Source organism: Geotrypetes seraphini, chromosome 2 (genome assembly GCF_902459505.1).
Source record: "Geotrypetes seraphini chromosome 2, aGeoSer1.1, whole genome shotgun sequence".
NCBI classification, from domain to species: Eukaryota; Metazoa; Chordata; class Amphibia; order Gymnophiona; family Dermophiidae; genus Geotrypetes; species Geotrypetes seraphini.
In genome coordinates, this window is record NC_047085.1 from 253059092 (window position 1) to 253086729 (window position 27638).

Below are 27638 nucleotides of genomic sequence, written 5' to 3' on the forward strand. Positions count from 1 at the left end.
TTTGTCTAGCCTTGGATGAAGCTTTCTCCACTTGATTGGCAGACTTCATGTCTTTGCTAATGATTACTCCCAAGTCCCGTTCTGCTGCAGTTCTTGCTAAGGTCTCACCATTTAGAGTGTAAGTTCTGCATGGATTTCTGTTGCCAAGGTGCATGACCTTACACTTTTCAGCATTAAAACTTAGTTGCCAAGTTGAGGACCAATGTTCCAGTAAGAGTAGGTCCTGCGTCATGCATTCGGGCACTGTGCTTTTGCCTACTATGTTGCATAGTTTGGCGTCATCAGCGAACATTGCAATTTTCCCTCGAAGCCCTTGAGCCAGGTCCCTTACCTTGTGTGACTTCAGCATCACAGCCAATTCTTTTTGCTGATCCTGCAAAGACAGTGCTGGTACTGATGTCACATCAGCATAGATGGCATGGAGTGTGCCTGGTGTCGCGGCACACCTCTAAGGGGACCCCAACTGTAAGGATGGTGATCTAGCCTTGATACCTCTATGCTTCATGTATGTCAATGGTGTAGACGCCTTGGATGACTCAGAGGCATGCCTGGAGGGAGAAGAATGTTGGTGCTTCTTAGCCTTTTTATGGCCTTCTCCTGATGAAGCAGAGGAGACGAAATAGCAATTGCTGGAGGCATCGATACTCTTGATGTCGATGTCGATGATAGTTGATGAGCATCCACATCCGAGTTGGCAAACATGGTCAATGTTCCCAGCATCCTGAAAAATTTTTCGTACTGGATTTGTCTGGCTTTTAGTGACTGCTTCTGAAGTTTGGAACAAAGTGTGCAAGAAGTAACACAGTACTGTACACACCAAATATATGGGTCAGTTGCTGGAATAGTCCGTTTGCACCAGGTGCACTGCTTAAAGCCAGTTGGAGCTTTAGACATGTAAAGAAACATCACCAACATGAGGTCAAAGGACTCAATGGTCTGGGGAGGTCGAGAGAATGCTAATCTGAAAAAGGCATGATGTTCCTGGCCTGAAAACAGGATGAGGAGCCCGAAGGTTCAAAGCAAAATTTTTTAACCCAAAAGAAAATATAATAAGAATTTTAAAAATGAGGAAAAAATGAAACGGGAAGGCAAAAAAATTGAAAAAGGTTTGACACGCTTGGAGAGAATCCAAGAAATACAGCTTCTTAGTTCCATGGAAAACTAAGAACCTGATGGTTCTGCAAGCCGATGTTGGGCAGAGGCACTGATGCATGTGCAGTACGAGCAGTCTTAAGACTTTGAAAATTTTGAAAAGTACGCTTTAATACTGTCCGTACCGGGTTCCATGGAGGTCACCACGTGAGAATATACTGCCTGCTTGTCCTAGGATAATGTAATTTACACTGGACAGTCTCTAGATTGATATAGGCAGAATATACATTGTTATAAATATAATTACAAATGCCTGGATTCTATAAATGGTGGCTAAAGTTGTATGCACAAATCTGTGCACATTGCCAATTTGCTCATGCAACTTGTTCAACAAGCCAATCTGCATCAATAGTTGACAATTAACAAGAAATTATTGGCACCAATTAGAATTTACATGCACAAGTTTCTAAGCGTATTCTATAGAGTGGTGCATATAAATTCTAGTGCACATACCTCAAAAAGGGGCATGGCCAGGAGAGGAGCAAGGGCATTCCTAAAATCAAGTGCACTGTTACAGAATACACTTGATCCATGCACAACTTAGGCACAGGCATTTAGACCTGGTTTTCATTTGCATAATTGCCTGCGCCTAATGTTAGTTGTGTGGAAGGGCACTATGTGTGATTCTACACATTATGCCCAACTTTGGAGATGGTTTATAGAATTGCGCTAAGCCCTGGCCTTTTTGATGCCTATATATAGAGAATTTGGTCCAAAGTGTATGTATTTTTCCATATGTTTCTACAGATGGTTACTAAGATCTGGGTTTAAATTTTACAAAATTAGCATATACACAAATGAAAGGAAATTGTTAAGAAAAAATAAATTCCCCCTTATCCCTCCACAGCTATATTAAGACTATGCCTCTATAAGGTAAGAACAAAACCTCAGTTCCCAAGTGGGCAGCACTGGACCTATAAAGGACTTAGTAAGAATTTCCTTTCTTTAAATATCATCTTTTTCTCAAATGTACTTAACTTAATGAATATTTACTGAATTAACACAGTAACTTGTTTATGGTAGGGAACAAGGGCTTGCCTCAATCCTTTAAGATGTAATTTGGGTACTGTATGGTATACATTAAGGAAGCATATAACACAATAAAGGCAGTTTCTGGCTTTCATGTTAGTAAATATGAAATCTTCTCCTAGGTCTAGACAGGCAGCTTTCACCATCTCAGCATCAGCTGTACCTTTGTTTGCCGTGTCCACAGAAATCTATGTAAACAAGACTAATTCAAAGAGACCAACAAGTACATTGAAAGGACAAGAAATCATGCGCTTACTATACAGGTATACCAGTTTTCTGTTTTTCAGAAGAGGACTCCCATTTTCTATTAGCAAACCTAAGACACTGCTGTCAGCAATTCTTCCACCATCATAGGCAGTGGAAAGCTTGTGGACATCACCATAGCAGTGGCAATAAGCTCTAAGCAGTGTCCACAAATGTGTTTGTTTTTTATGTACCATAATGGGAAAAACCACACTTTTAAGCCAGAGTATACAGCTACTTTGTGATCTATTTACGACTAAAACTTTGGTTAGGAGTGTTTTCACCTGAATGGATAAAGTAGCCAAACTTAGTTCTGGGAATAGAAGCTGCCCTTTAATAGCTAGGATTTGATTTAAAAAAACACCCATCCTATTTCCTCATTTTAGCTGGCAGAATCAGCTCAGCTGCAGAAAAAAATAAAAATTACCAGTTTTGGCAGTTCATCTGCATCAGGAGCTTCTAGTTTAAACTTCTTCCCGTCAGCTCCAGTGAGGTGATCTATCTCAGGGTTAAACTTCAGGGTGCCTGCAATAGCTAGGGCAGTGACGATCTGAAAGACAGTAAGCAAAAGGGCTGTCAGATGCTGTATTGATCAAGCACTGAGAGTTAATCTTGGAAACTGCTGTAGAATACCACCAGTTCCATTTGTTCTCCTAGGGGAATTCTGCACAACAATTGTGGCGCTGAGACTCATAATGATCAGGTGCTGTCCTCTTTCTGCACCAGACGGCTCCAGCAGAGTGTGATCCACACTGTGCCAAAGCCCAAGCTGTTCTAGCAAGACTTTGACAACAGCACAGTATTTCAGGTACACATGTGGCTCATACTTTCAAACAGCTGTACAGTGCAAGAAGAGGGGCACAACACCAAAGATCTAAGAACAGAAGCAACAGATTCAACAGCTATGCACCTGACTGGCAACAATGCTTTCGGTGTTAGGAGGGGCTGGGGAGATGACACTAGGGAAGAGACCATCTCAAGAGACTGGCAATAAGGGGATAAATGAGAGGGGAAGATGAACTGGGAGAAACATCTGGGAGACAGTGGGTAAGGGTTTTGGAAGAAACGGCAGCAAAAGCTGGATGCAGAGAAAGACAGGGAGGGAGGGAGGGAAGGGGGATGGATGCACTGCCTGACAGGGGAGGTAGTGAAGGGGGCTGGGTGCAGAGCCTGAAAGGGCAGGGAGGGAAGGGGGCTGGGTGCAGAGCCTGACAGGGGGAGGGAGGGAAGGGGGCTGGGTGCAAAGCTTGTCGGGGAGGGGGCTGGGTGCAGAGCCTGACAGGGCAGGGAGGGAAGGAAGGGGGCTGGGTGCAGAGCCTGACAGGGGGAGGGAGGGAAGGGGGCTGGGTGCAAAGCTTGTCAGGGAGGGGGCTGGGTGCAGAGCCTGAAAGGGCAGGGCACTTGAATATTAAACCGCTCAACATATTCGAGTCAACCATTTTTCCTCCTTTTTGGGGGGAAAAAGGGGTCTCGACTTGTATTCGGATTGACTTATATTCGCGTATATATGGTAATTGTTTCTTCTCTTAAATCTCTTCTGTCCATCCCACTCCCACAGTTAAGAAAACACTTTTTTTATGTACACTGTGGAAAAGTCCATTAAGATAGCACAGTTACTTACCGTAACAGGTGTTACCCAGGGACAGCAGACAGCTATTCTCACATATGGGTGACATCATCGACGGAGCCCGGATGCGGAAGCCTCGCAAAGCAGACTTGCTTATAGAAACTAGAAATTCTGAATCGACCGCACCGCGTGTGCGCGAGTGCCTTCCCGCCCAGCATAGGACACATCTCCTCAGTTCAGATAGCTAGCAGAGAAGCTAACCAGGGGAGGTGGGTGGGTTGTGAGAATAGCTGCCTGCTGTCCCTGGATAACACCTGTTACGCTAAGTAACTGTGCTTTATCCCAGGACAAGCAGGCAGCCTATTCTCACATATGGGTGACCTCCAAGCTAACTAGAATGGGATGGTGGGAGTGTTGGCAATTTAGGAAAATAAATTTTGTAATACTGTTTGGCCAAACTGTCCATCCCGTCTGGAAAAAGTATCCAGACAATAGTGAGATGTGAAAGTATGAACCGAGGACCAAGTAGCAGCTTTACAAATTTCCTCAATGGGAGTAGATCTAAGGAAAGCTATGGAAGCTGCCATTGCTCTGACTTTATGGGCTGTGACTCTACTGTGGAGGGGCAATCCAGCCTGGGCATAGCAGAATGAGATACAAGCAGCCATCCAATTTGAGATGGCACGCTTAGAGATAGGATATCCCAACTTGTTTGGATCAAAGGAGACAAAAAGTTGAGGAGCAGTTCTGTGTGGTTTGGTGCGTTCCAAATAGAAGGCCAAAGCACGTTTACAGTCCAGAGTATGAAGAGCTGATTCTCCAGGGTGAGAATGAGGCTTCAGAAAGAACACTGGAAGAACAATAGATTGATTGAGATGAAATTCTGAGACCACTTTAGGTAGGAATTTCGGATGAGTACGGAGGACCACCTTGTCATGATGAAATACCGTGAAAGGTGGATCAGCAACTAAAGCTTGCAGCTCACTGACTCATCGAGCAGAAGTGAGGGCAATTAGGAACACCACTTTCCAAGTGAGATATTTCAGATGAGCCTTGTCAATTGATTCAAATGGAGGCTTCATCAGTTGAGCAAGGACAACATTGAGGTCCCAAACCATAGGAGGCGGTTTGAGAGGAGGTTTGACATTGAAAAGTCCTTTCATGAATCTGGAAACCACCGCATGAGCAGAGAGAGGTTTCCCTTCGATTGGCTGATGGAATGCAGCAATTGCACTGAGATGGACTCGGATCGATGTAGACTTGAGGCCAGAAGTCGATAAGTGCAAAAGGTAATCCAAAACAGAAGATAAGGAGGAATGTTGGGGCTCCTTATCATGAGAAAATCTAGTCCATTTTTGGTGATAGCATTGTCCAATGGTAGGTTTCCTAGAAGCCTCTAAAATGTCTCTGACAGGTTGAGAAAACTGCAGAGGAGTCATGTTGAGAGGTACCAAGCTGTCAGGTGTAGAGACTGCAGGTTGGGATGAAGCAGAGATCCTTGACTCTGTGTAAGCAGAGATGGAAAAACTGGTAGAAGATAGGACTCCCTGCTGCTGAGTTGAAGTAGAAGGGAGTACCAAGGTTGTCTCGGCCACTGAGGAGCAATATGAATCATGGTGGCATGATCGTTCTTTAACTTGACCAGAGTCTTGAGAATGAGAGGGAATAGAGGAAATGCATAGAGGAAGAGATTCGTCCATTCCAGAAGAAAAACATCTGCCTCAAGGCGATGAGTACAGTATATCCTGGAGCAGAACTGAGGCAGTTTGTAGTTGTGGGGAGCTGCAAAGTGGTCTATCTGAGATGTTCCCCATTGTGAAAAAATGTGATGAAGAGGCGAGGAATGGAGTGTCCATTCGTGAGGTTGCAGAAGACGACTCAAGTTGTCTGCCAAGCAATTGTTTGCCCCTTGGATATAGACGGCTTTGAGGAAGTTGTTGTGGCGGATTGCCCAGTCCCAAACCTTCAGAGCTTCTTGACAAAGGGAGGCAGATCCCGTCCCTCCCTGTTTGTTGATATAATACATGGCGACTTGGTTGTCCGTCCGAATGAGGACTACCTGGTCGTGAAGAAGATGTTGGAAAGCGTTGAGAGCCTTGAGGATCGCTCTGAGTTCCAATAGATTGATATGACATCGACGATCCATACTGGTCCAGTGGCCTTGTGTACAGAGACCATCGAGATGAGCGCCCAAGCGTAGGTCGAAGAATCTGTTGTGAGGACCTTCTGATAGGGAGGCGTTTGAAAAAGCAGGAAGAGAGCAAGAGACTGCTTCAATGAAGGAGTGACCGTTATGTGTCGAGAAAGAGGGTCGCAAACCTGCGTCCATTGAGATGCCAGGGTCCACTGAGGAATTCTGAGGTTATGTCTGGCAAAAGGAGTCACGTGTACTGTGGAGGCCATGTGACCCAGAAGTACCATCATGTGTCTCGCTGAGATGGAAGAGCAGGAAGACACTGTATGACAAAGTTGAAGAAGAGCTTGTTGAGTTGTATAGTATCCAGAACAGCTCCGATGAATTGTAGATTCTGTGAGGGCTGAAGATGGGATTTGGGAAAGTTGATTTCGAATCCCAAATTTTGTAGGAACCAGGTAGTCCGTTGGGTCGCCACAATAACCACCTGGGATGTTGAATCTTTGATGAGCCAGTCGTCGAGGTAGGGAAATACCTAAAGACCATGGTTCCTTAGAGCTGCTGCTACCAGAATCAGGCACTTGGTGAACACTCTGGGAGAGGAAGCCAGGCCGAAGGGCAGCACTCTGTATTGATAATGCAGATTCCCCACCCGAAATCTGAGGTATTGACGGGAGGCCGGATGAATGGGAATGCGAGTATAGGCCTCCTTGAGATCCAGAGAGCATAACCAGTCGTTCTGCTCTAGAAGGGGATAAAGAGATGCCAGGGACAACATTCTAAATTTTTCTTTTTTTTTTTTTTGAAAATATTTTTATTGAATGAACCAATCACGAGAGGTACAATCAGCAACCAAGCCAAAAGAGAATAACAGCATAGATACAATAATCAGGTATACAAGACAGCTAGGCCAGAGATCAGGCATTCAAACATAGCCGTCTCATGAAAGTTCACAAATTTTCATGTTTGAAACAGAACAACAGGAAAACAAACCTCCCTCCCTCCCCCCGCCCCAAATCCCCCCACCCCCCTCCCCTTGCATCCCAAGGAACCGACCCAACTTAGAACGAGTCCCAGCATGCCACATAGGCCACTGATTGCCAGCTGGTGGCATCCTTCTTGCGTTGCCTCTCCCAGACCGCCATCTGGGACATACTAGCTCTCCATTGCTGAAACGTAGGGCCCACACTACCCACCCAGTGCTGCAGAATAAGCTTCTTAACGAGCCCTAGGGCCACCAGCACAAAGCGTTGCAAAGGCGCAGAAATACCAGCCTCAGTTAGGGGATCCGTGACACCAAGCAGCAGAGTCTTGTACGACCATTCCAAGGAGCACCCCAAAACATCCTCCACCTCTTGAAGTGCACGTACCCACAGCGGTCCCACCAAAGAGCATTCCAAAAAATGATGCACTAGCGTCCCCTTGAGAGCAGGACACCGGGTACAGAAGGCATCAGGCCACAGGCCCATAGTGTATCCAACGCAGCGGGTTACATACGCCCTATGCACGATCTTAAGATGAATTTCATGCAAAGCAACGTTAGGATTCGCCCCCGCACCATCCGCAAAGCATTGTGACAACTCATCAACCGTAACCTCTTCACCCAGCTCAGAGCTCCAGCCATCCGCCATTCGGGACAGAAAAACCTCAGCAGGCCTCCAATCTCTCCCCAGTTTGTACCAAGCCGATAACGAGTTAAATTCAAGGGAGAGGGAAAGGAAAGCCCTATCCAGCGGGGAAAAGGTGGGTAACTCCCCGGACGGCAGCCGAAGCGAAGAACAATAACTACGTAGTTGTAGATAGAACAGTATGGACCATTCCACGCCCAGTGCTCCTGACAGACAAAAAAATCCGGCAGTTGCCCCGAACCCAGCTCCACAAGCTGGCCAACAAATCGGCACCCGGATCGGCTAGCCCGCACAAAGAAGACATGTGTACCCGCAGGGAAAGCAGGATTAGCCACGAACTCCAAGAAAGGGGAGGGGCCCGACGAGCCCCCCACTTCTCTGCGCCACCAACCCCAAGCGGTCCGCAAAGGTCGCAACAAGGAAGCACAAGCGCTAGCCCCGGGTCTCAAGAGATTGAACACTGAAACCGGGTCCGCCAACATGGACCAAAATCCCCGCGGGGCAAACTTAGTCTCACCCGTGTAGAGTTCGTGCACCCAACGAAGCAAAGCCGCCACGTTATAGAGACGAAGATCCGGGAGATTTACCCCTCCCTGAGACCGCTCTCTAATGAGCTTTGGGTAACCAATTCGCGCCCGTTTAGAGCGCCATATGAAAGATGAAACAATGCCTTTATATTTCCTAATATCTCTACATGTGACCCACAGAGGCACCATCTGCAAAGGATAGAGCAACTTTGGCAAAAGGACCATCTTAAAAAGAGCAACGCGACCGAGAAAAGAAATCGGAAAGTCCATCCACCGCTTGCAAAGCGCTCCAACCGCATCTAGTTTGTCTAGCACATTTTTTCTATATACCACCCGAGGGTCCGCATGCAAAAACACTCCCAGGTATTTAAGCGTGCCCCCAGACCATTTTAATGGGAAAGAAGGGTCATGATGAGCCACACAGTGCGAGTGGACCGCCAAAGCTTCCGACTTTTCAAAATTAATACTCAGACCGGAAAACATGCCAAATTGTTGGATAATCTGTATTAGTGCAGGCACTCCCGTAATAACATCCCCCAAAAATATAAGCATATCATCAGCAAACAGATTGATTTTAAATTCTTGCGTCCCCAGATGTATACCCCGCAGTTTTGTAGTGTGCCTGATCTTAATCGCTAGAGGTTCAAGGGCCAATACGAACAGCATAGGAGAGAGCGGACATCCCTGACGCGTGCCTCGAGCTAGGGAAAAGGAGGAGGTGAGCGCCCCATTCACCAAGATCTGTGCAGTCGGCTGCTCATATAGTGAACGAACCCCGGCCAGAAAGCTCCCCATGATACCCATCTGTGGTAAAATCCAGAATAGATAATCCCAGAGAACTTTATCAAATGCCTTTTCCGCATCCAGGCTGACAATAAGGGCATTTTCCTGACCCTGGTGTTTCCGTAGCAGCGCCGGGTTCTGAAGCACAGATAGGGCTCGCAAAACATTAGCAGAAGAATACCGCCCTGGGACAAACCCGGCCTGGTCCGGGTGAACCAGACCGGGCAAGACCTTGCCGAGTCGTGTAGCCATAATGGCCGCGAAGAGCTTAATGTCTTGATTCAACAGGGATATAGGCCGATAGGACCCCAGCTGGTCTTCCGCCCTTCCAGGTTTCGGTAATACAACAATATGAGCATGAGTAAGCCGATGTGGAGACAAACCCCCCTCACACATGGCCTGACATAAAGCCTGAAAGGGACCAATAATCTTCTCCCCCAGCAATTTGTAGTATTCGGGGCCCAGTCCATCCGGGCCAGGAGCTTTCGCAAGCTTTAAAGCCCGTATGGCTCTCTGGATCTCAATGCCCTGCACTGGCGCATTAAGTGCATCTCTCTGTTCCTGGGACAGCTCAGGAAGGGGAAGGCCGCGAAAAAACTCTGCTCTCTGCTCAGTGTCACAGCTCCCCCGATCATATAGAGCCTGATAAAACTGTACAAAGCTCTGTTGAATAGCCTCGGGCGAAGTTGCCTCAGAGCCATCAGGAGCCCAGATTATGGGAATATGTTGCCTGCGGGCCCTGTGGTTAACCAAGGAGGCCAACAACTTCCCCGCCTTGTTTCCCCACCTATGCAAACGGTATTTATACATCTGAATATCCCTTAGGGCCCTCTGCGCTAGCAAATCATTAATTTGACGTCGCAGCTCCATGTATTGACTCTTGAGGGCTATGGAACTCTTTCTATGCAGCTCCCCCCGCACCTGGCCCAACTGACGGGACAGATCCAGCAGTGCCTTATCCTGTACCTTCCGCTTATGGGAGGTGTAAGCTATAATTTTACCCCTTAGAACAGCTTTACTAGCCTCCCAGTATACCACCTCGGAAACATCAGAAGAGGAGTTATCGGCTAGATAAGAATCCCATTGGTTTACCAAGAAAGTGCGAAAATCTTTATCCTCATACAAAGTGGGATTCATTCTCCAGCCCGACAAGGTCCTCTGGGGCGCCTGGTGATCAAGAAGCTCCATCCAGACCATGTGATGATCGGAAAGTACTCCATCCTCAATCATCACTCTCCGGACTCCGGACAAAAGGGGTGGGGCAATTAGCAAATAATCCAATCTACTGTGTGCTTTATGCACTGGGGAGTAAAAAGTAAAATCGGATTCGTCTGGATGGAGCGTGCGCCAAAGGTCCACAAGGCCCAACTGCGAAGTGACAAAATTGATCCCCTTGTGTTCCCCTTGAGGTAAACGAGGCCTGGGAGGCTTGCAGTCAATTAGGGGGTCAGCTGTAATATTGAAATCCCCACCGAGCACCAGTTGGTACTCGGAAAAGGGAGCAAGGGCAGCAACTAAAACAGAGAAAAAACGGTGAGAATACACATTAGGGGCATATATAGAGCAAAAAACATATTTCGTTCCCTGAAACACCCCTGCCCAGATTACATACCGGCCCTCAGGGTCCGAGATCAATTTGTGCATAGTACAAGTATGTTTCTTGTGGAAAAGCACAGCTACACCCCTCTGTCTGTTATTAAAGGAAGCAAAGACAAGCTCACCCACCCAATCTCTGCGGAGCTTAGCATGCTCAGACGCGTTGAGGTGTGTCTCTTGAAGAAGCAAGACATCCACCTGTAGTTTCCTACAGTACTGAAGCACCTTACTACGCTTAACAGGAGAGTGCAACCCATCTACATTAAAGCTAGCAATCTTAACCCCGGCATAAGAACCAGATATATCCAAAATACACAAAAAAGACCAAAGATCATACGGGACGGCAGCACCAACCTCCCAGCCGAGCCAGCGCTCCGTCCACTCAGACAAGAATTCAGACTGAGCCAGATTCCTAGGATGCAATCCATACCCCAAACTACCCACCAACTCAACTGTCAACGTCTTCAAACAAACCCCCCCCCTACAGACAAAATAACCCACCCCCCTCCCCTCCAGCCAACCCACCACCTCGTCCCCCATCCACACTGGCGACCACACCCCCATGCCACCAACACCCACCGCACTCAAACACAGATGCTCACACTCCCCCCGCACCCTCCCCCAACCCCCCCCCCACGCAACTCCCGCCACAAGTACCGGTCGCAGCCATGACCAAACCAACATAAGATAAAACAGTGGAGAACAGAGGACAGGAAAACATCCCAGCCCCCGGACATAAAGACCAAACACAGAGGGTCACAAAATAGTAAAAAAGATCCAAGACAGCCAGCCCCGCACAACAAAACAAGGCAGCCAGCTATCCTGGGCAGTTCAAAGAGGGATGCAGAATATAGTTATCAGAAGTCCACTCCTGCTCAAAAGCCGGCTGAAAGGGGTAGGAGCATCCCCTCCCCAAGTATCTTGCCAGCAAACCGCCAAAGTCCCCTCAGCACGTATCCGGTGGCAGCGCAGCTATATCCAAGCCAATAAGCTCCATCCAAAGGGCAGCAAAGTAGTCCAAACAGGCAAGAATAGTCCTCGTCCTAGATGAGTCCAGGAGAAAGCGTGGTAGGCCCGAAGGCTCACCCCCAAAGCAAAATTCTCCTAATCCTCTGGCAGGGATGCCCCCTGAAGAACAAGCTCATTACTGAGCAGGGAGACTCTCAATGAAGCGCTTCAGCTCCTCTGCCTTAGATACCGTAAAAGTGCGGTTCTCATGGGTCAAGCGCACCTTAGCCGGGTAGAGAAAGGCAAATCGAATTCCTCTGGAAACCAGTTGAGAGCAGTAAGGCGTGAAGGTTCTTCTCAGCTCCGCCACTTTAGTAGAGAAATCCTGAAATATCAGTAGCTTGGCGCCCTCGTATAGCAGATGTCGCGCCCTCTTAAACAGATCAAGTAAGCGGGCCTTAACAGCATAGTTGTGGAAGCGGGCCAGCACAGCTCGAGGTCTGTTATTACCATCCGAGTCACGCCGGTGCCCCACACGATGAACACGCTCCACTACCACAGGTCCTTCAACTTCCGGGAAGCCGAGCTCCTTGGGCAGCCAATGTTCAATCAAGTGCTTAAGCTCAGAATCTTGTACAGTCTCTGGTATTCCAATAAATTTAAGATTTTTTCTGCGAGCCCGGTTCTCCTGATCTTCCACTTTCTCCTCCAGCTGGGAAACCCGGGCTTCCAGAGAAGCAAGCCTGCCATCAGCTATGCCAGCCCTGTCTTCTTGAGCTGATATTCGCTCCTCTACTTGTTGCAGTTGTGCAGCCTGCCCCACCAGGGTATCTTTAAGGTCATCCATAGAGGCATGCAGCTTGGCCAGTTTTTCATCAAGCAGCTGCGAAAGGTGCCTCATGGAGACCTGCATCACCTCGTCCGGGGAGTGGGCCGTCACGGCGTCTGTTTGGGTCTCCGCCATCTTGCTCGCCGGGCTCCCAGAGGTCTTTGTCGGCCGCGAAACCTTTGGCGGCATACTCCGCCGCTGGAGAAGGCAAGTCTTGGTGGTGCTCAGCCCCCGGCCGGTTCCCGGCGCTTAGCAACAACTGCGCCGTCAAGGGTCTTACAGGGTCTTACAGGGGCCGATCAAAAGCACACCGGGAAGGGAGTAAGTCGAATGCATGCAAGGGAGGCAGAGTGAATCTCAATCCTGAAGCTCACCAGCCAGCACGTGGTCCCCCGCCATCTTGTGTGCCGGGCTCCCCAAGGACTGTGTCGGCCGTGAAATCGCTGGCGGCATACTCCTCCGCCGAGGCGCGCAAGCCGCGTGTTCAGCCCTCCGCCGGTTCTCTGCACCTAGCAACGGCTGCGCCGCATATTTTCGAGCTGGTGCTGGTCAGGAGTGCGCCGGGAGGGGAGGAAGTCAGGGGAAGCAGAGCGGAGCTCGGTGTACGGACGTCCGCTCAGGAACCAGCCATCACGTGACCCCCCTAAATTTTTCTTTGACCAAAAATTTGTTGAGAGCCCTGAGATCCAGAATGGGCCGCAGATCGCCCGTCTTCTTCAGAACAAGGAATAACGTGAGTAAAACCCCCCTGTTCTGCTGGTCCAGAGGAACTGGTTCGATGGCATGGAGAGGAAGCACAGCTTGAGCTTCCTGAAGAAGAAGGGCAGTCTGGGAAGGATTGGAAGGATACTCTCTTGGAGGAAGCTCTGGTGGAACCTGAGTGAAATGAAGAGAGTATCCTTCCCTGATGATGGTCAGTACCCAGAGGTCGGATGTAATTGACCTCCATCGATGGTAAAAAAGGTGGAGATGACCTCCTATAGGGGGAAAAGAAGGCAGAGTCAGAACGGTGGAGGTTATGCTCTGTTTTAAACAGTCAAAAAGGCTGAGTAGCCTTAGGTGCAGCAGAAGGTTGAGGTTTTTGTTGCTTCTGAGGCTGCTGTTTTTTAAGAGGAGGGTGATTGTAAGGAGCCGTCCTGAGGAAGGGGAGGGGAAAGTCCTGTAAGCTCAGGTGAAGACCCCTGAGAATTTCTCTGTTACAGCAGTAGCAGGCCAATGCAAGGCCAATAAAGCTAAGACCTAAAATGGTTGCTGGAAAAAGCAAAATGTGCTCTCTGACTAGAAACTGTCAACTCTGAAAGACACTTTGTGCTCTCTGACCAGAACCCACTTCTGCTTTTTTTTTTTTTTAAAAAGCAGAGGCAACCAGAAGGCGCAGTTAGAGAAAAAAACAATTCTGGTGAAAATTAGAAGAAAAAGAGATCATATCTCTAAATATTATATAATATATTAATACTAGATTTATAATATGGGCAAACAAATGGCAAATGCGCTTTAACGTGGACAAATGCAAGGCCATGCATATAGGGAAAAAGAACCCGTTGTTCAACTACAAATTGGGGGGGGTATTGTTGGGAGACAGCAGACTTGAGAGAGACTTGGGTGTGCTGGTGGATGCATCACTGAAGCCATCTGCACAGTGCGCAGCAGCCTCGAAAAAAGCCAACAGGATGCTTGGCATCATAAAGAAGGGCATAACAACCAGAACACGGGAAGTCATCATGCCATTGTATCGAGCGATGGTGCGTCCACATCTGGAATACTACGTTCAGTATTGGTCGCCGCACCTCAAGAAGGACATGGCGGTACTTGAGAGAGTCCAAAGGAGAGCAACGAAAATGGTAAAAGGGCTGGAACACTGCCCATACGACGAGAGGTTGGATAGGCTGGGGCTCTTCTCTCTGGAAAAAAGGAGGCTCAGGGGAGATATGATAGAGACCTTCAAGATCATGAGGGGCATAGAGAGGGTAGATAGGGACAGATTCTTCAGACTGAAGGGGACAGCAAATACGAGGGGGCATTCGGAGAAACTGAAGGGAGATAGGTTCAAAACAAACGCAAGGAAGTTTTTTTTCACCCAAAGGGTCGTGGACACTTGGAATGCGCTACCGGAGGAAGTGATCAGGCAGAGTACGGTACAGGGATTCAAACAGGGATTGGACGGATTCCTGAAGGATAAAGGGATCATGGGATACTGAGGGAGGAGCTAGGATGTAACACAAGTATAGAAAGCTAACCAGGTAATGAGTATAGAAACCAAAACAGGTCGTGCATGTGCAAGACCAGGGGGTTAGGACTTCGATAGGAAGACAGGACTTAAATGAGAAACCAAGGTGGCAAGGGAGCCACTTCTGGTGATAAAGACAGGTCGTGACCTGTTTGGGCCGCTGCGGGAGCGGACTGCTGGGCGGGATGGACCTGTGGTCTGACCCGGCGGAGGCACTGCTTATGTTCTTATGGATAAAATAACATTTAAAAATTTTATTCATGTATTACTGAATAGAAGGGAGGGGGGAGGGGATGGGATATTATTATATTAACTAAGAATTATATAAATTTAGTTTTCTGAAATATTAGTATGAATTTATATTGTTGATGTAACATATGAAAATGAATAAAGATTTCTCATTCAATATTGATAGGGAGGGAGAGAGGGAGGGGAGATTATTATATTCAATAATAATTATATTAATTTAGATTTCTTACATAATATTATAACTTTATAAAATATTGATTTTCTAAAGAAATTTTAAATTTGATATTAATCTGTAAGTTAATCAAGTGTGATTATTCAAGTTTATAATGAATTTATTTGAAACACTTGTTGTAACATTAAAAAAAAAAAATATATAAGTAGCATGATAACTTTATGGAAGTTTCACAAGAAGAAAGACGATGAATACAAATGTACAAGAAGGCTAACCACAGAACTGAAAAGCCGCTAGGCCCTTGTGATCGAGGGAGGTTCTTGATATATTAAGAAAACACTTATGGGGAAATGAGGGTAGAATTAGATGGAAAAAGACATGACAAAGTATCACTCAATTATGTTAACCAATCCATAGATTAATAAATGAGATAAGGAATATGATTAACCAATGAAAGTGTGAAATGTAACATACACCAACGTGGGCCAGAGCTGTCAGAATCATATAAAAGAAAGCTCGTTGAACCAAGGAGTTAGAACTCATCGGAAGTTCTCCATCAGTCTGGCCAGCCTGGTGCAAGATCTATTACTCTGTATGCTGTGTGGTTTGTTCTTGTAAGCTATTGCTATTTGATTATTAAACTCACTAGTCTTTAAGCCCGTTACATTAATGGGTGCTAGAATATGTGTGTGTGTGTCTGTATTTATTTCTTTCTCTATATATATATTTCTGTATTTCGAGGGTCACGTGATGTGTTGAGCCGGGTAAGACGTGCTCTGCTCGAGCTCCGGGGCCCCGAGTCCTCCTGTGTCTTCCTACGAGTGCTCTTCGTGCCGACCTCACAAATATTTTCACTCGCACTGTTTATGAAGTGTCTTGTGCAGCCAGCCAGCCCGGTGAAGAGCGGAAAAGTGACCAGAGGAGCGCGAGATCTGGAGGCGCGCATGCCGCGTCCCGACTCTAAGATGGCGGCAGGGACGTCGGACTCTGGGTCTGAACTCCCGTTGTTGGCGGCCCACATCGCGGCGCTTTCTGCCTCGGTCGTGCGAGCTCTGGATTCCAGATTTGAACAGCTGTCGGGCCAGCTAACGTCCCTTGAGTCCCTGGTCTTGGAGACGACTAGGCGGACCGGGGAATTGGAGTCCAGAGTGGCGCACGTGGAAGAGGCCCACTCTGCATCGGCGGCGGACCTGACCTCCCTTAAGGAGCAACTGGCGCGGCAGGCTGACAAAATCGAAGATCTCGAGAATCGCTCGAGAAGGGATAATCTCCGCCTTATTGGCCTGCCAGAGACGGTGTCTGAGTCTCGGCTGCATGCCACCTTGGAGTCCTGGCTCCGCACCGCCTTGCCGCTACCTGATCGAATGGGACCCTTGCGGCTGGACAGAGCCCACCACCTTGGGAGGCGTAACGAAGATCACACTAGAGCCCGGGTCACCATTTTCAAGGTACATAACTCCGCACATAAAGTGGAGTTAATGAAACAATACCGCCAAAAGCGCAATCTCCTTACCTTTGAAGGCACCCAGGTTCGTCTTTTCCAGGATTACTCTCCGACGCTGCAGGAGCGCAGACGGCGCTTCTCCAGGGTATGCTCTGTGCTCTTTGATCGCCAGCATCGTTTCCAGCTCCTTTACCCAGCACAACTGCGGATCTGGACTACTGCGGGTTGGAGAACTTATACCTCAGCGGAGGAGGCTCAGGCTTACTTAGATTCCCTTCCGGGGGAGGCAGGGCCTTCCTCGGCAACCAGAGGCTTTTCTTCTCTGCTGGTGATTGCTGTTTCTGTGGTGATTGGATCTGGCGCTACGACAGTGCGGAGCCTGGGCTACCTTGATGTTGCTGATGTTGTTTCTTCTCCTGGTAGATCTGGAGGCCACTACTCGATGCTGTATTGCCTTTCACCTTTGGTTTGAGTATCGCTGTTGCAGCATGTTTGTAGGCTGGTTGTCTGTTACAATTTGTGGGCCCTTCTGTTTTTTTTTTTTTTGGAGCCCTACCTGATGGTCTTGGGGGAGTTCTGGAGCCGGGGCTCTAGCACTGTTGGCCCAAGCAGCTCGTTGGATATCTGAGATGTTTACCGATGGCCGGGTCCTCTATGCTTGCTTCTGACCATTTGGCACTTTGTTGGAGGCCTGGGCTTGTATCCCTCCGGACATAGCTGATGATGCCCTTCCTTACGGGACTCCACCAATGGTGTTGCAGTACACGACTAGTGCCCATCTTGCAGCTTTACATTCCTGGACTTTTTGCACAATTGGACACATTTTGGCCTAGGTGAACCTTTATGGTTCTGCTTTGTATGGATACGATGTTGCTTTGTGTGTTTGGGGAACGGATGGAGGGGTTTGCATCGGGTTGTGGCTTTTGTGTGTTTGTCACTGGTGAATGTGATTTTGTGGGGGGGGGGGACTTTTCTATGTCTGGATTCTGGGGGCTAATTCGTCTGAGGAGTTGATTTTGTGTGAGTGGCCGTGGCGTGGGTATGAATGCTTAAGTGGCCGTTTGATTGGAACTCTACCGCCACTCTTCCTTTGTATTATAGGGAGTTCTCTCTTGTTTCTGGGTACCTCTTCACTTGAGATTCTCCCGCACCTGTGGCTTTGTGAGCTCTGGTGTCTTTGTTTTAGTGGCTAAATGGATGTGAGTGGTGTGGGCTGGTCTGGTGTGCTGTGTATGTGGGCTCCCTTGTTTGGTGTGGGTATGTAGTGGGTGGGTTCGGAAGAGGGTGGGAGTGGAATGGAGTGTGGGATTGTGGGGGGAATGGAGGGAAATTGGGCTTGGGGGGTTGGGGATGGGGTTTGTTGGGATGGGGGGTGGGTTATCTGTTTAGGGGTGGGGGGTCCTCCTTTGGTCTGAGGGTTTTGGTTTTCTAAATAATTGTCTTGTCTCTGTTAACAGTCTTGGGCTGCTGGGTATATTGGATCACGCTGCTCTGGGAGGGGCTGGGCTCCTGGGGCGGTCTCTACTTTTTTTTTCCTTTTCGTGTATCTTCTCTTTCCTGACTTACTGACCCGAGTACTCCTTTTAGGCTTGTTTCTTGGAATGTTGGGGGCATTACCTCGCCGGTTAAGCGATCTAAAATCTTGGCTGCCTTACAGCGTTATCACTCGGATATTGCCTGCTTACAGGAAACTCGGCTGACGGACGCGGAACATCTTAAGTTAGCTCGTTCCTGGGTGGGGGAGGTTCATTTCGCCTCCTCTTCGGGTCGTCATGGTGGTGTTGCGGTATTGATTCGTAAATCCTCTCCCCTTGGTGTGCAGCTTCTTGACAAAGATGGTAGATACTTGCTTTTGCGTTTGACCTTGGGGGATCGCTCCTACATCTTACTTGTGGTTTACGGCCCTAACTCGTCGGAATCTGGCTTTTTACAACGATTGACCAGTCTCTGTTCGCGTTTTTCCGGGGCTCCACTTCTAATAGTGGGAGACTTTAATTTGGTTCTGGATCCTACCTTAGATAAGTCTAGCTCCCCTCCTGTATCTTTGGGAGCTAAGGGTCGTCTTCTCTCCGATTTTTGTGCTACTTTTTCGATGATTGATCCTTGGCGACTTTTTCATCCTGAAGTTAGGGATTATACTCACCTTTCTCGGGCCCATAATACCTGGTCCCGGATAGATTATATTCTTCTTTCTTCAACTTTGTTTTCTTCGGTGCTTTCCGCTGAGATTGGTCCCTTGAATATCTCTGATCACGCGCCTATTTGGGTGGACGTTTACCTTGATGTTACGTAATCTAGAACGCCTCATTGGCGCTTCCCGTCCTACCTCGCTCATGATAAGGAATTTCAAACCTTTTTGTTGGCGCAATGGGAGGATTATGTTACTAATAATGCTCCCCATCAAGATGATCCTGTTTTATTTTGGGAAGCCGCCAAGACTGTACTTCGAGGACATATTATATCCTTTCTGAGCGCCCGCAATAAACGTATCCATGGTGGTATCATTACCTTGGAACGGGCCTTACGTGTTGCTAAGCGGTCTTTTCAATCTCGCCCATCTATGCAGACTAGGGAACGTTATCTGTCAACTCAGGCAGCTCTCAATTCTTTGCTTCATTCTCGCTCTCAAAAATGGGCGGCTCACTATAATCATCGATTTCAGCGCTTTGGGAATAAGCCTGGGCGCCTTATGGCACGTTTGGTGAAGACTACAACCTGCAAGAAACCGATTTTGTCGCTTCGGGCTCCGGATGGGGGCACAGTGACTAGTCAGGCGGATGTCACTGCTGTTCTTTTTGATTTCTTCCGTCATTTATAAGATATGCCTGCTACTGTCTCTCCAGATTTGCTGACTGACTACCTTCATTCCTCGGGCCTTCCGGTTTTACCGGAGGCGGTCACGTCTTCCCTTAATCGACCATTTCGTGCGGCGGAATTAGAAACTGCGATTAAGGCCCTTCGCTCGGGTAAGGCCCCGGGCCCAGATGGCTTCTCGGGCGAATTTTATCGCCTTCTTTCTTCCCATGTTTGTGGTCCCTTACTGGCTTATTTCAATGCCGCTATTGCTCAGGGTTCGTTTCCGTGTTATGCTAACGAGGCTCTTATTACCTTGTTATTGAAGCCTGGTAAAGCGGCAGATGACCCGGGTTCCTATCGGCCGATCTCTTTGATCGACGTGGACCTAAAGCTTCTCTCTCGCATGTTGGCTGATCGCTTGGCTCCTCATCTCCCCAATCTTATTCACGGCGACCAGGTTGGGTTTGTTCGGGGCCGTCAATCGGTTAGCAATGTTCGCAAGGTTCTCTTTGCTCTCGCCCATTGTAGTTCTAATAGCATACCGGCTTTGTTTGTCAGTCTTGATGCGTCCAAAGCTTTCGATAGTGTCGTTTGGTCCTTTTTGTTTAGTTCTCTAGAACATATTGGTTTGGGTGGCTTTTATCTTGATGCAATTAGATCACTCTATTGTAACCCGAGGGCTTCCCTTTTGATTAACGGGACCAGGACTGATTCTTTTCCTATTTTTCGAAGTACTCGGCAGGGCTGCCCCTTTTCCCCCTTACTTTTTCTGATTGCTTTGGAATCGTTGCTTTGTACTCTTAGGGGATTTGCTGCGGTTCAGGGCCTCCGAGTTGGGGGGATCGAATTGAAGACTCTTGCTTTTGCCGATGATTTGTTCTTAATCCTCACTCGACCTGAGGTTTCTCTGCCTACTGCGTTAGATCTTCTTTCTGAGTTTGGTTTTTACTCTGGTCTCTCACTTAATTTAGATAAGTCCTTTGCTTTGCCCTCTTCCCCCGATCTTCGTCACTCTTGGAGGGGGGTGTTCCCCCTTCGATGGGCTGATTCTTCTTTGAAATATTTGGGAGTGCTCCTTCCTTTAGATTTGTCCGCTTTATATCGATTGAATGTCGAGCCTTTGTTTCTGGCTCTTCAAAATAAGTTGCAGCTTTGGGGAAACCTACCCTTTTCGCTTTTAGGCCGTGTGTATTTGTACAATATGCTTATTGTTCCGTGTTGGCTCTATGTTTTTCAGGTCCTTCCTTTGTTTCTGACATCTCGGGATGAACGCCGATTAGAACGTTTAGTCCAACGATTTCTTTGGTGAGGGAAGAGGCCCCACCTTCCTTACAAACGGGCGGCAACTCCATGGTACAAAGGCGGATTGGGTTTACTGAACCTTCGCTATCTAACTATTGGTTGTGGCATGCGCCACATAAATGATTTTTTCAGAGGGACATCTATCTTCACTGCTACCCACTTGGAACTTTATTGCTTTCACCATACTCATTTTAGTGCTTATCTCCACTCGCTTACTTCTTCTCAGCCTGAGTCTCTCTCAACGAAGATGCTACATCGTCCCTTGCGGAAGGTTTGGCGCTGGGGTCTGTAAGTTTCATTCTCTTTCTGCCTCAGTCACTCCATTTCTACCTATAAGTTTTAATCCCTCCTTTTTACCGGGGATTGATGGGTTAAGTTTTGCTCGGTGGGAAACAAGGGGCATTCATTACGTATTTCACCTGGTTGATGATGATGGTAAAATTAAATCCTTCGCCAGATTGAGCGATGAATTTGGTCTCCCACCTACTGATTACTTTGCTTATATGCAGGTTCACCATTATCTTTCTTCTTTGCCTTTCAGATTTTTACAGGCCTCTTGCCATGAGTTACTGTCCACGGCATTTACCATTGGTTCCCAACTTTCTGTTCCCCTTAAATTCCATCATCGCCATTTGAAAGATGAGTCCCCCATGTTTGATTTCACCGGCCCACGAGAGGCTTGGGCTCAGGATCTTGCCATTGCCTTGCCTAATGATGTGATTCACCAAGCTGTCCGTAGATTACCTGCCTTTAAAAAATATACTACCTTTTGGGAGCAACACTATAAGTTGATTTTTCGCTTGTACATCTCTCCCAGGAGGGCGTATCTTTCAGGCTTCCGTGAAACTGACACCTGTCCCTGCTGCCACGTTTCTGATGCAGGCCTGGGTCATATGTTCTGGACTTGTTCTCACATTCAGACCTTTTGGCAAGCTGTTCTTACATTTGTGGAGCGTATTTGGAATATTTCAATTCGACGCTCGCCTTTACTGTTGTTTGGAGCTATCCCTCATTATTGCCCTCGTCCGAGGGGGGCTGCTGCCTTTCTTAAGTGGACTGTCCTTGTTGCCCTGAAGTGTGTTTTACTGAAATGGCTTGAATGAGAGGCTCCAGATTACTCTATTTGGCGATGCAGGATGATTACTCTCTTGATGTGGGAGCGGCGTGATGTATAGGACTTTTCCTCCCTCCCAGGTCATACTTTCCAATGTGTCTGGGAACCATTTTGGAATACTATGACTCCAGTGGCTCATAGCCGTCTGCTTAATAGCTAATTTTTGTCTTTGTTTTGTTTCATGTACCTGATATGCCTGATTCCTTGGTTTCTTATCTGTTTCTGATTGTCACAATGTGAAGGAGGACCCTCCAGGGGAGGGGGGTTTGGGAGGTTGGGTAGGGGGGTCGGGAGGGGTGGTTCAGCTGGGGGGTGGGGTCATTGCTATGTTTATACCAAAATGTGAGCATATCTGCTGTTAACTCTGTTTCTCTGGTTGTTGTTTCTATTGAGCTCAATAAAAATATATTTGAATATTTCTGTATTTCTTTCTTTCTGTCTTTCTTTTTCCTCGGCTGTCCACCACCACCCCTTGCCTGCTCCCCCTGTCCATTCTCCCTTCCTTTCTCTTCCCCTGTGTCCACCACCACCCCTTCACTGATCCCCTTATCCAGCAGCAGCCCTTCTCCCTTTGTTTTAACCCCTCCTGTCCAGCAGCACCTCTCTCCTGCTCCCCTTGTCCAGCAGTAGGCCTCCCTTCCTTTTTTTGCCCCCCCTGTCCAGCAGCACCTCTTTTCTACTCCCCCTGTCCAGCAGTACGCCTCCCTTCCTTTTTTCCCCCCCATCCATCAGCACCTCTTCCCCTGTCCAGCAGTAGGCCTCCCTTCCTTTTCCTGCCCCCCCTGTCCAGCAGCACCTCTTTTCTACTCCCCCTATCCAGCAGTAGGCCTCCCTTCCTTTTTTTGCCCCCGCGTGCATCAGCACCTCTTCCCATGTCCAGCAGCAACCCTTACCTCCACCGACATCCGCCTGAAGCCGACACCGACAACTCTGCCCTCCACCGACATCCGCCTGAAGCCGCCGTGGCCTGCAGGCACCGACAGCCTCTGCGGCCTGCTCCGACTCCCTCCTTGCCGTTCCTCCCCTCCCCCCCCCCCCCCCGGAGAAGCTTGGTGCTTTTCGGCAGTCTCCTGTCTGCGGGCCGCCCGCCTGTGGTCCCCGGCCTGTTCGAGAGAAGAGCCACGGTGGGCGGGTGAGCAGGCAAGAGGGAAGATGCTGGCAGGTGCGTTGTGCCCCCCCCTCCGAATCAGCGGCAGCAGTGAGGCGGCACTCTGGCGGTGAGTGACGGCGAGGGGGGAGTTGCTCCGTGTTCTGGCCTGCCTCTGTGTTCAAAAATCGAATTCGGCACGGAGGCACACCTCATGGCGCCAGGAATCATGAAGTTTCAAGAGCGCATGCGCGCTCTAGGATTTTATTATTATAGATATTATTTGAACCAGCATATAGAGAGTTGAGTGGTCTGTCAGTGAAGGCCGTAATAGCAGGCTCTTCAGTCCTCGGAGCAAAACGCCGTTGATAGATAGGAGCAGGGCGTGTAGGCTTGGCAGGAGCTGGCTTTGGCTTAGGTCTGACAATAGAAGCAAAGGAATTTTCATGTTCAGACAATTTCTTGGTGGCTGCCTCGATAGATTCATGAAAGGGGTCATTGCCTGCACAAGGAATATTAGCTAAGTGATCCTGAAGATTAGGGACCATGTCAATGATACGAAGCCAGGCAAGGCAATGCATGGCTACAGAGCAAGCAGTTGCCCGGGCAGACAACTCAAAGGCATCATAAGATGACTGGAGGAGATGTAATCGGAGTTGTGATAAAGAAGTAAGGACTTCTTGAAATTCAAAGTGCTTTTGAGTATCCAAAAAAGTCAAGAATTTTGGTAATAGAGAAATGAGGAACTCAAAATAAGTAATAAAATGAAAATTATAATTGAGAACTTTAGAGGACATCATGGCATTTTGATAGATGCGACGTCCAAATTTGTCTATAGTTTTCCCTTCCCTTCCAGGAGGAACGGTGGCATAAACCTTGGAAGGATGGGACCTCTTCAAGGAGGACTAGACTAGCAGGGACTGATGAGATAACTGTGAGTTGTCAAACCCTTTGTGATGTACAGTTTTATACCTAGAGTTCAATTTGCCTGAACAGCCGGTATAGTATAAGGGGGTCTCCAAGCATCGACCAAAAGTCTGAGACAAAAGCTTGTGAAGAGGAAGCTTAAGTGACTCTGCTGGAGGTTGAGGGAGATGCATGACTTTGAGGTACTCCTTAGAGTATTTGGAACAAGCATCTAATTGAAGATCCAAGTCAACAGCCATCTGACGAAGAAAAGATGAGAAAGATAGCTGATCCGCCAATGCTTTGCCTCGAAAAGGACTCGAGGACGTTGAGGCAGCCTGGGTTGAAGATGAAGCTTCGGCAGGAAAAAAGGCATCAAAAGAATATGGAGACTTGGACGAAGCAATCGAAACCGCTGCATCCTCGAGGTGTGGAAGTGGAGACCTCGATTGAGGAGTCGGCGGTCTAGTCGAAGTAGGAGTAGATCGAGGCTTAGTTGAAAAGGGACGTTCTTTAGAAGAAGAACTATGCCTGGAAGTATGCCTCAATGAAGGCCTTGATTGTCGGTGAGAACAGTGCTTGGAAGCAGATCTCGAAGATCGAGGAGACTTCGCCTCAGAGAGAGAAGCAGACAATGCCACCAAAGAATGGATAGGACTGGAGGCTGTAGGTCGAAGCTCCAGAGGCTTGATGGAGGAACCTCATTGCACTCCCAAAGACTCTGCTCCTTGTATAGAGTGTGAGGATTCCTGCCGAGACACTTGCAAAGATTCTTCTCCTTTCTTCACGTGCTTGGATGCCAGATCAGACACTCGCAGAGACTCTGCTCCCTGCAAAGAGTGTGTAAGCTCATACTGAGGCAAAGGAAGCGGCTCGACCACGTGGGAGTCTGCTGAATGCCCAGGCTGGATGAGAGGAAGAAGCTTCGGTCCCATATTTGTAAGGAACTGAATGAATTGCTTCTCCAACATGGTCTGGAAAGAAGCTGGCAAGGATGGATCTGCGTCTGAAACCGGACCACCTGCTTTGACTGGAGGTTCCACCGAGGCAGTGTAAATATGCTTCGACTTGGAAGTCTTAGGTACTTTAAGCATCACTGCTGCAACTTTCTGCTGAGCTATCTGACCAGAGGAAACAGGGGAAGATACAGCAGGTGTCGTCGAAGAGAGAGCTGTTGCAAACGATGAAGGTCTCATGAGGCTCGAGGTGGAAGCAGTAGAAGCAGGAGGAGTCTCGATTGAAGGTGAGGCCCAAGGCGCCTTCGATGTTGAGGAATCGGAGGAAGAATCCATCCCGAACAGCTTCTCCACCAAAAGATGACGACGTTTAAGGGCTCAAGGTTGAACAGTAGCACAGCGCTTGCACGACTTCGGATGATGTTCCGTCCCAAGGCACTTGAGGCACCGACAGTGTGGGTCCATAAGGGAAATCGCACGCTGGCACTGGCTACACTTCTTGAAGCCCGTGACAGGCCGGGACATAGAAGGAAAAATAGCCACCGCAAGATCGAAGCCCTTGGGCTGCAGCCGAGCGGCCTGCTCATGCAAACGGACGGAAGATTAAAAAAAAAATTTTTTTTAAAAACTAGAAATAAAAGAAATAAAGCAAGAACAGAGATTCGTGAAGAAAAAAAAATAGAAACCGCGGTTCAGAGAAGGCACGAAGTAACAAAGTTAAGCGCAGAGAGTCAAAGACGGACTTCTCAGCTCCGCGGAAAACTGAGAAGACGTGCCCTACGCTGGGCGGGAAGGCACTCGCGCATGCGTGGTGCGGTCGACTCGAAACTTCTAGTTTCTACAAGCAAGTCTGCTTGCAAGGCTTCCGCATCTGGGCTCCGTCGATGACGTCACCCAAATGTGAGAATAGGCTGCCTGCTTGTTCTGGGATAAAGCACTTTACCTCTGGTGATGTGACAAAAGCATGCGTCTCTGGGTTGGCATCATTTCGTCCAGTGAAGTTCCTGTTGTACGATGTCACAATAGTGTTCTTTTCCCCCTTTTTAATGTCTTTTCTGTTAAAGAAAAAAAAGCAGTACTGTAAATTACAATCAGATTTAAACCCCTACAAATTTTTTTTTTAGAGTAATCATTAAATTTTGACAGCAAACTGTATTAATGGATTCATGAAACTTTTCTCACAATCTTAGGCCAGAATAGTACACACAAACTAAAATTGAAACTTCACTGGAAGGACAATTTGTACATTTATTAACAAACTAATACGTGGGGAGGGTAATTTTCAAAGCCATTTATGAGTGGTGAAGCAGTGTAGAAACAGGATTCTTTAAAAATGCTCACCCTCTGTACACAAAGTTATATGCTCATACAGAGTAATTTTGCCTGTGAGAGTGAGGTGGTGCTCCCAAGGGCAGTGTTCTCCCTAGCGCCTTTCAGCCGGGCACCCCGCCCGGCTAGATTAGGTGAACGCCCGGCTGTCATCTTGGCTGTAAATTCGCCTCCGCCTGACCTTTTTTTTTTTTTTTAAGCACCAGAAAAAGGGTTTTCAGCTTTACTTTTTTAAACAATTTTCCTACTGCTGGTCGATTTTTACAGTCGCAGTTGGAGGCAGGCACTGCAGGCTCATTATGACCCAGTGCACAAACAGGAAGAACCCCGACATCGTGTTTACTTTTGTTCTGCAGCTTATCGCACAAGACGCTCCTGCACAAAGCGAAACCAATCGGAAAGAGGAGAGGCAGAAGCTCGCAGCTGCGTGCTTCAGTAACTGCTGCTGGCTAATGGAGGGAGAAGGTACCTAAGAGAAATGAAGTAGGTCCGAGAAATAGATTCGCTACAGGCTAAGGCGGAAGATAGGGCAGGGAGGAAAGCTTACAACTTGGTGTTCTTGCTTGCTTTGGGCCTTCCTCGCTGCCGGGTCCTGCCGACTTTCTGTTTCCGTGAAGGCAGGTCCCGGCAGCAAGGAAGGCCCGAAGCAAGGAAGAGCTCCAAGTTGTAAGCTTACCTCCGTCGCTGACCTATCTCCTGCCTTAGCCTGTAGCGAATCTGCCGACCAAGGCGGGGGGGGGGAGAAGTGATGGGGGGAGAGAAATGCTGTTACTGCTGCACCTAATTAGGGGGGAGAGAAATGCTGCTGCTGCACCCAATGGGGGGGGGGAGGAAGACCAGGGAAAGGAGAGGAGAGGAAAGAGATGCCAAGACCTTAGGAGGGAGGGAAAGGAAAGGAGATACCAGACTATTGGGGGGGGAGAAGGGAGAAGGAGACAGATGCCAGACCAGGGGAAAGGAAGGAAGGAGGGAGAGAAAGGAAGGAGTGGAGATGCAAGATAATGGAGGGGGTGGGGGATAGGAGTGAGATGCCAGGGCATGGGGGAGGGGAGGGAAGGGAAACTAAGGAGACAAATGCCAGACCAGAGGGAAAGGAAAGAAAGGTGCCAGAGCAAGGAAGCAGAGGGAGACATAGGAGAGGAGAGAGATTTCAGGGCATGAGGGGAGGGATAGGAAGAGAAGTGCTGCTGCTGCACCCAATTGGGGAGAGAGAGGGGAGAAGGAAGACCAGGGAAAGGAGAGGAGAGAAAAGAGATGCCAAGACCATTTGAGGGAGGGAAAGGAAAGGAGCTACCAGACCATGGAGGGGGGAGAGATGTCAGGGCATATGGGGGGAATGGGAGGAGACAGATGCCAGACCAGGTGAAAGGAAGGAGAAGAGATGCCAGATAATAGAGTGGATGGGGGAGATGGAAGGAGAGGAGAGAGATGCCAGGGCATGGGGGGAGAGAAGGGGATAGAGGTGCCAGAGCATAGGGGAAGTGGTGGAGACAAAAAAAATGGAGAGGGGGTGAAGCTGTAATAGAAAGAAAGGGCACAGGAGTACAAAGGCACAGAGTACAAAGGAGAGAAAGGGCAAAGGATATACAATTTATTGAAGAGACATAGAAAGAGGGAAGA

The 27638-nt window shown here is 48.2% G+C and overlaps 1 protein-coding gene across 2 annotated transcripts in view; it reads right to left on the minus strand.

The window, feature by feature from the left end:
• ACO2 (aconitase 2) overlaps positions 1-27638 on the minus strand; it is a 183014-nt gene that overhangs the window by 59947 nt on the left and 95429 nt on the right. For both annotated transcript variants that reach the window (XM_033929388.1, XM_033929389.1), the window contains exons 12-13: positions 25633-25744; positions 2852-2974 (exon numbers count right to left, since the gene is read on the minus strand). In XM_033929388.1, the coding sequence (XP_033785279.1) occupies positions 2852-2974; positions 25633-25744 (235 nt within the window). The remainder of the gene's footprint in view (positions 1-2851; positions 2975-25632; positions 25745-27638) is intronic.